The sequence below is a fragment of the Microchirus variegatus genome (genome assembly GCF_963457635.1).
Source record: "Microchirus variegatus genome assembly, chromosome: 2".
In the NCBI taxonomy this organism is placed as follows: domain Eukaryota; kingdom Metazoa; phylum Chordata; class Actinopteri; order Pleuronectiformes; family Soleidae; genus Microchirus; species Microchirus variegatus.
This window is the reverse complement of record NC_139803.1, coordinates 42,251,622-42,264,850: the sequence shown is the minus strand read 5'-3', so window position 1 is coordinate 42,264,850 and position 13,229 is coordinate 42,251,622. Positions and strand designations below refer to the sequence as shown.

General features: G+C 42.4%; 1 protein-coding gene across 1 annotated transcript; it reads left to right on the top strand.

Annotated features, from left to right (window-relative positions):
- Nucleotides 1-12,480, top strand: tox4b (TOX high mobility group box family member 4 b). The gene is made up of 9 exons (XM_083910189.1): nucleotides 1-602; nucleotides 3,467-3,535; nucleotides 4,341-4,628; nucleotides 4,721-4,981; nucleotides 6,390-6,716; nucleotides 7,946-8,026; nucleotides 9,444-10,085; nucleotides 10,165-10,319; nucleotides 11,551-12,480. The coding sequence occupies exons 1-9, from the start codon at nucleotides 495-497 to the stop codon at nucleotides 11,606-11,608; spliced, it is 1,989 nt and encodes a 662-aa protein (XP_083766315.1). The 5' UTR covers nucleotides 1-494; the 3' UTR covers nucleotides 11,609-12,480.
- The last annotated feature ends 749 nt before the right edge of the window (nucleotides 12,481-13,229 follow it).

Here is a 13,229-nt window from a genome sequence, read left to right as displayed (position 1 = left end):
GGGGGAGCTCGCGGTGTCTTCCTCCGCTGTCAGACGCTTTAATAACGGCCACGGTTGTCACACACCTCCGGTAAACCGTCGGTAGTCGCGTGTATGTGTGTGTGTGGGGGGGAGGTCTTCACGTTTAAACGCGGTGTCCCCTTCGTGTGTGTCCCCCCCCCCCCCCCCCCGCGTGAGACGTCCCGAGGACCGGCGTACGCACCCGCTGCTGCCTTGCGTCAAAAAGCTCAGGCTAACGCTACAACCGTGTTTGGACAAGTCAGCGAGAAAAGAGCCACGTTCCCGCGGAGGCTTTTTTAGCCGCACACGGGTCCTTCCTGGCCCGGTTCACGTGCTCCGCGTGTGCGGTGCGAACGCAGCAATAAAACGCGACACCTCCGGAGGTTCGGTGTGTTTTTAACGTACACGACCACACGTTAACCCCCCCCCCCCACGTGAGAGGCTGGTTTTACGGGAGAATCGCTGACATATGCGGCCCAGCTGAAAAGGAAAACATGGACCTGAATTTTTATTCAGATTTAACGGACGGTACCGGGCAGCACGACGGTGACCCGGAGTTCTTGGACCCGCACTCGTTCAATGGATTTGACTCCGACAACAAGGTGACTATTTTTGGGGCCGAAGCGAAAACAGACGCGACGCTTCCGGTCTGTGTTTGAACGCATCACCTATTTGACACCGTTGTGTAGTGATACGATAATACCGTAGTAGTCGAAATACTTTGTTGACATCCGTGTTACGATATTATTTTGTTATTCTACGAATTTAGTGATCGTGTCATTGGTACGGTATTTGTCGAAATACTTCGTTGACATCTATATACAAAATTTTTTGTTATTCTACGAATTTAGTGATCGTGTCATTGGTACGGTATTTGTCAAGATACTTCGTTGATATCTATATACGATATTTTTTGTTATTCTATGAATTCAGTGATCGTGTCATTGGTTCGGTATTTGTCGAAATTCTTTGTTGACATCCGTGGTACAATATTATTTTGTTATTCTACGAATTTAGTGATCGTGTCATTGGTACGGTATTTGTCGAAATACTTCGTTGACATCTATATGCGATATTTTTTTGTTATTCTACGAATTTAGTGATCGTGTCAATGGTACGGTATTTGCCGAAATACTTTGTTGACATCCATGTTACGATATTATTTTGTTATTCTACGAATTAAGTGATCGTGTCATTGGTACAGTTTTTGTCAAAATACTTTGTTGACATCCGTGGTACAATATTATTTTGTTATTCTACGAATTTAGTGATCGTGTCATTGGTACGGTATTTGTCGAAATACTTCGTTTACATCTATATACAATATTTTTTTTGTTATTCTATGAATTTAGTGATTGTGTCATTGGTACGGTTTTTGACGAAATACCTCGTTGACATCTGTGGTACGATATTTTTTTGTTATTCTACGAATTTAGTGATCGTGTCATTGGTACGGTATTAGTCGAAATACTTCGTTGACATCCGTGTTACGATATTATTTTGTTATTCTATGAATTTAGTGGTCGTGTCATTGGTACGGTATTTGTCAAAATACTTCGTTGACATCTATATACAATATTTTTTTGTTATTCTACGAATTTAGTGATAGTGTCAATGGTACGGTATTTGTCAAAATACTTCGTTGACATCTATATACAAATTGTTTTTGTTATTCTACGAATTCAGTGATCGTGTCATTGGTACGGTATTTGTCGCAATTCTTTGTTCACATCCGTGTTACGATATTATTGTGGTATTCTACGATGTTTGTTGGAATTTTGTGAATATTTCCATGGTACGGTATTTGTCGCAATTCTTGGTTGACATCTGTGGTACTATATTATTGTGGTATTCTACGAAGTTTGTTGGAATTTTGTGAATATTTCCATGGTAAAGTTTTTGTTGCAATTCTACTTTGACATCGGTGGTATGATATTATTGTGTTATTCTACGAATTTAGTGATCGTGTCATTGGTACGGTATTTGTCGCAATTCTTTGTTGACATCCGTCGTACGATAATATTGTGGTATTCTACGGTTTTTGCTGAAAGTTTGTGAATATGTCCATAGTAAGGTATTTGTCGCAATTGTACGTTGACATCTGTGGTACTATATTACTGTGGTATTCTACGAAGTTTGTTGGAATTTTGTGAATATTTCCATGGTAAAGTATTTGTTGCAATTCTACGTTGACATCCGTGGTACGATATTATTTTGTTATTCTACGAATTTAGTGATAATGTCAATGGTACGGTATTTGTCGTAATTCTTCGTTGACATCAGTGGTACGACATTATTGTGGCATTCTACGATGTTTGTTGGAATTTCGTACATATGTCCATAGTAAGGTATTTCTCGCAAGTCTACGTTGACATCTGTGGTCGTATTTATTGTGGTATTCTACGAAGTTTGTTGGAATTTTGTGAATATTTCCATGGTAAAATATTTGTTGCAATTCTACGTTGACATCCATGGTACGATATTATGTTGTTATTATACGAATTTAGTTATCGTGCCATTGGTACGGTATTTGTCGAAATTGTTGACATCCGTAGTACGATATAATTGTGATATTCCACGATATTTGTTGGAATTTTATGAATATGTCCATCGTAAGGTATTGGTCGCAATTCTTCGTTGACATCTTGGTACGGTATTATTGTAGTATTCTACTGTGTTTGCTGGAATTTAGTGATCGTGTCACTAGTGAATGTATTTGTCGCAATACTGCGTTGACATGCACGGTGCGATTTTTATCGCGATATTGTGATAGCGGTGTAATGCTCTGAATGCTTGATGTCAGACTTTTACGACATGGGGGGTGGGGGGCGTTCCATTTGAGGGAAAGGGCCCTGAAGTCGGATTTCCAGCTCGGAAATTCGGAGAAACCTCTCAAGATGGCCGCCCCTCGCGTTAAAAACAAAACTGGTGTTGCTAACAGCGGCTAGCCAGCCAGGATACGTTTGCGTCCTACTTCTGGACTGGATTGCGGTAAACATGGCGGTGAAGTTAGCTTTGGTCTTGTTGTTGTGTTTTGCAATTATTTGTTTTGAAGATACTTAAATACTTTATCTGCACGTACACGTTTGGGCACTTTTTTTTGGTGCAAATTAGCACCGAAAACGTGGCGGTAGACGTTATTTTTCAGGGTGGCCATTCCTGTATATTGTTTTTTTTCCGTCCGTGTCATTACTTGACCTAGTGAAACCAAAATGGTTCCACACTTTTGTCTGGAACGTCCACAATTTCCCAATCGATGCGTCTCTTTACGTAATCCTTTCTCGTTTCTGTGTCGCCGGCGCCAACACCGGCGTCCACCGTTTTCTGTCGAGCAGAGCGCAAATTGACGATACCGTTGCATCCCCCGTTGTGTCGTCGTTGTTTGTGTGTTGCACGGGGTCTGGTTTGGATGTTGTTTTTTAGAGTTAACCCATGTGTCTTCACTTTCTACACCTGAATGTTTCAGTTCCCCGGAGGCAGCGACAACTACCTGACAATTTCAGGGTCCGGCCATCCCTTCCTCTCCTCCTCAGAGGTAGGTCTTCACAACTGTGTTACGTCAAGTCCTTAAAGGGATAGTTCGGAATTTTGGACATAAGACCTATTTTCCAACTCAGCTGGTGTGATGGAGACGTTTTCAAGAAATTTCATTCAGTTCTTCTAGTTGCCGAGTTAGCTGGTGCTATGGCTAGCGCAAGTCAATGGTACCTGCTAACATGGCATTAGAAACACAGCTACAGCGCACCCGAGGCAAATCAGTTGTAACGGCAGACTATCGATGTACATATCTGTGTTGATAGAATAATATTTGAAACAAAACTAACCTCGCATCGTATTCATTTTTGAGGGACTACTTTCTCAGGAATCAGTCCGCCGCTGCAGTAGCTTAACAGGAAGTATGACGCGCTGCTGCTGCTGCTGAGACATAAATCCTTCAAATTGCAAGGTCGGTTTTATTTCAAACATTCTATCAACACAGATATGTACATCGATAGTCTGCCGTTACGATTGATTTGCCTTGGGTGCACTGTGGAGTCGGTATGAGTGTTTCTAATGCCATGCTAACTCGTACAATTGACTTGCGCTAGCCATAGCACCAGCGAACTCGGCAACTAGAAGAACTGTATGAAATTTCTTGAAAACGTCTCCATCACATCGGCTGAGTTGGAAAATTGGTCTCATGTCAAAAATTCCGAACTATCCCTTTTACTCCTCCCTTGGGTTTGTGTGGGCGTTTCAGTTTTTGAACGTTCTGTCCCTCGAAAAACCTAAGAAAAAAAGGCTGTCAAATGTCCACTGAATGTTCACGATAGACGTGATTTATTCCTACTCCCCCGCAGACCTTCCACACTCCCAGCCTTGGCGATGAGGAGTTCGAGATCCCGCCCATCTCTCTGGACCCGGACTCGGCCCTCACCGTGTCGGACGTGGTGTCCCATTTCGGCGAGCTGTCGGACGGCGGCCCCTCCGGCGGCGCGGCGGTGCCCGAGAACGCCGTGGTGGAAGGGGACGACCCGTCCTTCGCCTCCACGTTCGTGAGCGCGCCGTCGCAGGGACTGGACCACTTGAGTCTGGGGGTCATGGGCCAGTCGGGAGGAAGCGCTCTGCTGGCGTCATCGTTGGGGATGGTGAGGGCTTTTTCGTAAACAATCTGACGTCCTTTCACGTTTAACTCCAGGCAAATTCGCTCACTTTTTCCTTCTGCGTCTGTCGTCTCCAGGATCTCGGTCATCCCATCAGCTCTCAGTTCAGCAGCTCGTCCCCGGTGACCATCGACGTCCCGCTGGGAGACATGAGCCACGGCCTGCTGGGGTCCAACCAGCTGACCACCATCGACCAATCGGAGCTCAGCGCTCAGCTGGGGCTCGGACTGGGCGGCGGCAACATTTTACAGCGCGCCCACTCACCCGAGCAGCCGATGTCGGCCACGGCGTCGCCCACCAGCTCCCTCCAGGACGACGACATGGACGACTTCAGAAGGGTGAGTGGAAAGCCTCTTTTTCCACATAATAATTCGTGGCTTTTACGCTTTTTTACGATTTTCACGAAATAATTATCGTTCCTGTTGAAAGTGAATTGTGACGGAAACGAGACGAATCTAAAACGATGATACTACGACGTCTCTTATTTTGTATCTTTTACTTTCCGTTGGTTGTTCAGGTAAATTTTTACAGGATTGACAAAATTGTAAAACGTCGATGCTAACGGCTGAAGATGAAGGTGCGTTCCATTTACAATTGAAGTCGGAATTCCGAGTTGACCACCAGTCGAAAAGTTGGGCGGAAAGAAAATGAATGGCTAGCCATTTATACCTGCTATTAGCAATAGCAAGAGCAGCTGCTAACAATGCGTACGGTATTTTTAGCACACAAACGACGTCGCAACGGATTAAAATTGAACACTACTTATATGTACGACTGATTTAGTGTGAAACAAATACTTACACTTGACGCGATTGGCAGCCATCTTGGAAAACTCTTGTCAGGGACTGTGTGGTTGCTCAAGCCGGAAAATCCGTCTTGGTTGGTGGGGGCGTTCCAGTTGAATCTTTGTACTCGGAAATCGTAATTTCCGACTTCTTACTTTTACTGGAACGCGCCGTGAATTTGCGTTAAAGTTAATTTGATCCAAAGCCGATTTTAAAAACCTGCATTCTTTGCAGATATGTTTTTGTTTGCGTTGATCTGAAGTAGCCGTATTCTTGTAGTAGCTGCTAGCATTATTTTGTATCTTTTACTTTCCGTTGGTTGTTCAGGTAAATTTTTAGGATTGCCGAAATTGTCAAAAGTTGATGCTAACAGCTGAAGAACTCCCGAGTTGACCGCGCTCCAGTCGAAAAAATTGGGCGGAAAGTGAATTAACGGCTAACCATTTGTAGCCGCTATTAGCAATAGCAAGAGCAGCTGATAACAATGCGTACGGTATTTTTTAGCACACAAACGACTGTCAACGGATAAAAATTGAACAGTACTAATATGTACGACTGATTTAGTGTGAAACAAATACGTACACTTACAATAATACGCGATTGGCGGCCATCTTGGAAAACTCTTGTCAGGGACTGTGTGGTCGCTCAAGTTGGAAAATCCGTCTCGGCGGTGGGGGGCGTTCCAGTTGAATCTTTGTACTCGGAACTCGTAATTTCCGACTTCTTACTTCTACTGGAACGCAACGTTGGACAGGAAATGATGGCAGGATTTGCTTAAAGTTAATTTGATCCAAAGCCGATTTTAAAAACCTGCATTCTTTGGAGATATGTTTCTGTTTGCGTTGATCTGAAGAAGAAGTGGCCGTATTCTTGTAGCGGCTGCTAGCATAAGCGATAGCCTCCTAAAACACTTCGTAAACATTTATTCAAAGTAATTCCCTTTCTTCCCGCTCACATTCAGAGCGTCCTCATCGACTCTCCGGTCTCTCTGGCCGTCTCTCCCGGCGTCATCTCCCTCGACCCCTCCATGTCCGACTCGCCGCTCTCCACGCCGACCTCCAACGTCTCTCCGGCCGCCGGGAGAAAAGGAGGCGGCGGAGCAGGAGCCGGGAAGAAGGGGAAGAAGAAGAAAGACCCCAACGAGCCTCAGAAACCCGTGTCGGCGTACGCGCTGTTCTTCAGGGACACGCAGGCGGCCATTAAAGGACAGAATCCCAACGCTACGTTCGGAGAGGTTTCTAAGATCGTGGCCTCCATGTGGGACAGTCTGGGCGACGAGCAGAAACAGGTAAGAGGGAGGAACTGCATCTATTATCTATTTAAAAATGTGATCAAGGTCCGATCACAGACGAGATTCACCATCGTTTCGCACGTTTGTGACGTCAGCTTCTCAGTACCGTAATTCCTAAACGATTGAATAAACTGCCAGATATTGAAAGTTAGTTATTTAGTAAGTTATCTGACAATTCTACAGCCGAAATGTCATTTTTTTACTAATTCAATGGGAAAAAAAGTTACCACACTAATTGTAAAAAGTTTTGCCGGTTTGCTAGCGGCTATTCTAACGACCATGCTAACACCCGAAGACGATGGTGCGTTCCATTTGCAATGAAATTAGGAGCGTTGAGTTGACGGTGGAGAAGAGCAGCGGTTAGGGGACGTCCACGCGGAAACGGGTTCTTTTTTTTGTCGGAACAAAAATCTCGCAAAAAATTTGACCCCGAAAAACAAAAAACTTGTTAAAAAATAGACCAATTTCAATCGTCTGCATGGCGTCATGAGTGACGCGATGTCCTAGCATTTGTTTGCAATGTACCACGCTAATTGTAAACAGTTAGCGGTTTGCCTCTAATCTTTACTGTTAGCGGCTATTCTAACGTCCATGCTAACGGCTAAAGACGATGGTGAATTCCATTTGCAATGAAAGTCTCAGCGCGGAACAAAAATCTCGTAAAAACGGACATGGAAAAATTAGACCTGGAAAAAAAATCTCGTGAAAATAGACTAGAATTTTGTTTTTCATAAAATAGACCCTGGAAAGAAATCTCATAAAATCAGACCCCGAAAAACAAAAATCTCTTAAAAATAGACCAATTTCAATCGTCTGCATGGCGTCATATGTGACGCGATGTCCTAGCGTTTGTTTGCAATGTATCGCGATAATTGTAAACAGTTAGCGGTTTGCCACTAATCTTCACCGTTAGCGGCTATTCTAACGTCCATGTTAACGGCTAAAGACGATGGTGCATTCCATTTGCGAAGAAAGTCGGAGCGCCGAGTTGACGGTCGAGAAGATAAGATTTCAGGCTAGCCGTTTGTAGCCATTGTTGGCAATAGCAGTCGATAACAACGCGTACAAGTGAAAGGTCTTTGAATTTTTGGGTAAAGTGTGCTCCAAATGGACTAGCGCTATTGTGACTTTTATAAAACATGATTTTGGTTGTTTTAAGCCGTAATAATAATGTTTTAATGTGATAAACGGTGACATTTATTTTCCTTTTTTTTTCAATTTTTCAGGTTTACAAGAGGAAAAACGACGCGGCAAAGAGAGATTACATGAAAGCACTGTCGGAGTACAGAGCCAGCCTGGGTTCTCAGGTGATTTTATTGATGTATTTGGTGGACGTATAATGCTCTGTAACACTTCACCAGGGTCTGAGGTAAGAGACGTTGCTGCCACCTTGTGATGAAATTTACAAGGTTCCTTACAAGGGTTCCATGAGGTTCCAAAAAACTAGAAGTTCACAGCTGCAGAGATACCAGCTGTCAAGGTCCGCTCATGGGCATGAACAAATTAACAACCAACTCTCGCCCCCTGGTGGATAAAGTGTTTCACCTCCTGGGCTTTTTTGTCCAAATTTACGAGGGGTTGTCGTGATTCTCCAAATTCTTGATTGGATTTAATTCTCGATCTTTTTCTCCTCCATTTTAGCGTTGATGGTGCTGCCATTTTTAAACTTGTCGAGTTTAGTCCACGATCATTGGTTTTATGGTCATGGTCACAATGTCCCAGCATTTGTTTGCAATGTACCACGCTAAGGCTTTATTGTCAAATTTAAATCATTTATTAACAATATAAATGTGACAATAGCCAACAAAATATGGTCTACTTGGCACTCCGTAGATTAGCATTAGCTTTTACTTTTTTTGTCTGAATAAAAATCTTGTAAAAATAGACCCGAACAAAAATCTTGTGAAAATAGACCCGGAAAAAAATCACGTAAAATAGACACGAAAAACTGAAATCTCATTAAAAAAAGACCTGGAAAAAAATCTCGTAAAATTAGACCTCGAAAAAGAAAAATCTCATAAAACTAGACCCAAAAAAAATTTCATAAACAGACCTGAAAAAAAATCTCCCGTAAAAATAGACCAATTTCAATAGTCTACTTGGTGTCATGAGTGACACGATGTCCTAGCATTTGTTTGCAATGTACTACGCTAAGGCCTTATTGTCAAATTTAAATAATTTATTAACAATATAAATGTGATAACTAAATATGGCCTACTTGGCATTCCGTAGCTTAGTAGTTCACGTACGTTTAATTAAATGCTTTAGGGGACGTCCACACGGAAACTAATAAATATCAATTATAATAAGAAGAAGAAGAATAAAAATATCGTAAAAACTAGACCCGGAAAAAAATCTCGTAAAATCAGACCCCGGGAAAATAGACCTGGGAAAAAACTTGTGAAAATAGACCTGAAAAAAATCTCGTAAAATAGACCCTGGAAAACAAAAATCTCTTAAAAATAGACCCGAAAAAAATCTCGTAAAATAGACCCTGGAAAGAAATCTCGTAAAATCAGACCCCGAAAAACAAAAATCTCGTTAAACTAGACCCGAAAAAAATCTCATAAACAAGCCTGAAAATATAGTAAAAATAGACAAATTTCAATCGTCGGGAACTTGCAGTAGTATTACTACTGTACTACTGCATTAGGGTGGGCGTGGCCAATGTCAACATCATGCTAATTCCGCTAATCCCGCGCGTTCTCCTTCTCGTCTCTTCAGGGTGCGATAGAAGTCATGGACACTGCTCCGTCGTCTCCGTCTCCAGCGTCGTCTCCTGCTGCCTCGATCTCGCCGGCCTCCACTCCGCCTCCGGGCGCTCGCGTCACCAGGTCCCACTACAACCCGGAGGAGAACACCATCACCAACATCTGCACCTCCAACATCATCCGAGTGGACCTCCACCAGGTCACCACGCGCTCCCGAACCGGCGCCATCAAACCCCAGATCCCGCCCGCTACGCCTCCTCCCAACCCGCCCACCGTCACCAAGATCATCATCAAACAGACGCAGCTGCCCTCTGGTGGCGTATCGGTCACAGCGATGCCGGCCACGTCGTCGTCGTCGTTGTCGTCGCGGCAGCCGCCTCCTCTGCAGCAGATGCAGAGCACTCCGCCGCCGCCTCGGCTACAGCAGATGGTGCACGCTCAGGCTCCTCCCCCTCTCCAGGCCAAACCGCGAGGCGTGGCCGCCACCGCGCCGCCGCCGCTGCAGATCAAAGTGTCGCGTCATTTGGACTCGGGTTCGCCGATAATCGTGACGGGCGAGGCGCCGTCGTCGTCGTCGTCCGCCGTGACCGTGGAGGTCAGACGATCGGCCGCCGACGTGACGGCAGGAGAGGAAGTGGCCGAGGCAGAAGAAGGGGTGAGTTCTGCGACGGCGTCGTCGGAGGTTTGCGTTTAAACCGCTTTAATCACCGTCTGTTTGCGTCTCCTACGTTCAGATGGAGGTGGAGGTCAACGTCGCTCCTGGTCCCAGTTTGTCGTCTGCGTCCAGTCCAAACATCTGCGTTCGCGCCGGCTGCACCAACCCGGCTGTGGAGAGCAAAGACTGGGACAAAGAATACTGTAGCAACGAGTGCGTCGCCACGCACTGCAGGTACGTCTACTCACGCAAAATCACATATATTCTTGTTTTTGTTTGGTTAAGTAGCTTTTTCTTTGATTGCCAACCTTTAAAATACCAAGTGACTGATGAGATCACGTGCAAACTCAGTATCTCGTGTCGGACGATGCAACAAAAATGCAAAATTGAAGTCACATATTTCACACGCTGTACGAATGCGTATTGGCAATCTAACAAAAAAAATGACGTGAGCCAATGTCACAAAATTACGGAAGCGTATTTTGCATTCACCTTAAATCATTTTAAGATTAAGCTGAAAATTCTCGTAAAATCAGACCCAGAAAAAAAATCTCGTTAAATCAGACCCAAAAAAAAAACTTGTAAAAAATCAGACCCAGAAAAAAAATCTCGTAAAATCAGACCCAGAAAAAAATCTCGTAAAATCAGACCCAGAAAAAAATCTCGTAATAACAGACACAGAAAAAAATCTCGTTAAATCAGCCCCAGAAAAAAATCTCGTAAAATCAGACCCAGAAAAAAAACTTGTAAGATCACACCCTGAAAAAAAATCTCAGAAGAACAGCCCCTGAAAAGAAATCTTGTAAAATCAGACCCCGAAAAACTAAAATATCATAAAAATAGACCCGAATAAAATCTCTCATAAAAACAGACCCGGAAAGAAACCTCGTAAAATCAGACCTTGAAAGAAAAATCTAGTAAAATCGAACCCTGAAAAACAAAAATCTAGTCAAAATAGACCCTAATAATATCTCATAAAAAGAGACCCGGAAAGAAATCTCGTAAAAAATCAGACCTCGAAAGAAAAATCTCGTAAAATCAGACCTCGAAAGAAAAATCTTGTAAAATCAGACCCCGGAAAACAAAAATCTCGTAAAAATAGACCCGAAAAAAAATCTTGTAAAAATAGAACCGAAAAAATTGTCGTAAAATCAGACCCCGGAAAAAAGTCTCGTAAAAATAGACCCGAAAAAAAATCTCGTAAAATATCTCATAAAAACAGACTCTCATTGCTTTGGCGAATTTCATCTTAAGCGTCGCACGGCGCGATACACAAGAATGGCGCACAACGAATATCGCGTCTGTTCGTTGGCTTTGCGTTGCGTGATAATTTAGCGCCACACGTGGTGTGAACACAGCATTAGTCATTACATTAAATGACTAATGCCGTGAAACACAAATATAATGAATATGGAGCCTTAAAACCAAGCTGAAACTCCCGAATTAACTTGTTTCTCGTCCACAGAGACGTGTTCATGGCCTGGTGTGCGATCAGAGGACAGAACTCCACCACAGTCACATAAGAGCTAAGACACCGTGATGAAGACAACGCCGACGATGGAGGAGGAAGAGGAGAAATTAGACTAAAGATTGATGCTAATGAACAGAGAAATGAGTGGATGAATGGATGAAAGCCAGATCAGGCTCAAGTATTTGTGCTTAATATATGGATTTTTCAATCATGTCAGGTTTGTTAAAGCGGAGTGTTTTTGTTTTTTTTTGCTTCCTCATCCCGCACAAAAAAAAAGAACGGATTTAACCGAAAAAATCCAGACTGGGATTTAAAATATGGACTTGATACATAGAAAAAAAAAAAGTAGAATGTTTTATATCATGTGACCTTTTGTGTTTTTAATTATTTTGGAGCTCGTGTTCAGTTTATTTTATACATTTCAAAGCAAAAACGAATAACGTTCAACCTCAAAAACGTTGACTCTCCTCTGTCGTTTTAACGGAAACGACAAAGTAGAAAAAAAATGCTTTGAAAACAAACAAAAAAACATGAACTCATCTCGAACAATTTCACTGAAAAAACAAACAAACCAGGTGCTAATATTTGTTGTGTGTCTCTTCTGCTCACGAGCGTGATTTTTGTTTTTGCGTGAACGTGGTTTTGATGACGAGGAAAAATTTGTGGTGAATTTTTTTTTTTTTTTTTTTTTGAGGAAAATAATCATGAAATAAACACACACACACACACACTCACACCAGCTCTGACAACACGAGGAATCGCTTTCAAACACGAGGGAACGTCGCTTTATAACGAGTCAACCATGTAAATAACCTGGGAATGTTTTAAATGGTGAAATAAAAAAAATATTTTACGTTTTAAAAACGCAAAAGTCGACACGGTGGCAGGTGATCGTGTTTTTTTTTCAGTTTTGTTTTCTTTTATTTCAAGCCATAAATTATTACTGTCTGTCTGTGTGTATATATATATATATATATGTGTGTGTGTACATATGTACTGTATGTATATATGTTCATGAACTGAATATCATAATTCTTCTGTAATTTAATAAACAAACTGGTACAAATGACAGGGATATATATGTAAAAACACACAGAAACTAAACCCACACAACCTTTTTTTTTTGTACTTAAACGTTTCCCGTAAACACGGCATTGGTTCCCATGGGTCCTTGAAAACCTTGAAAAAATTTCAAGGCCCTTGAAAGTTTTTGAAAATTACCCTGAATAGACATGGGGCATAAAAAGGGCTTGAACATTGTGTTTCATGGTTCCCAATGGTCCTTGAAAATATTTCATGGTCCTTGAAAGTTTTTGAAAATCGCCATGAATAGACATGGAGCATTGAAAGTGCTTGAATGTTGTGTTTAATGGTTACCAAGGGTCCTTGAAATCCTTGAAAAAATTTCAAGGCCCTTCAAAGTTTTTGAAAATAGCCCTGAATAGACATGGGACATTAAAAGTGCTTGAACATTGTGTTTAATGGTTCCCAATGGTCCCTGAAACCTTGAAAAAAAATTCAAGGTCCTTGAAAGTTTTTGAAAATTGCCCTTAATTGACATGGGACATTGAAAATGTTTGAACTTTGTGTTTAAAATGGTTCCCAAGGATCCTTGAAATCCTTGAAAAAAATTCAAGGCCCTTGAAAGTTTTTGAAAATCACCCTGGATAGAC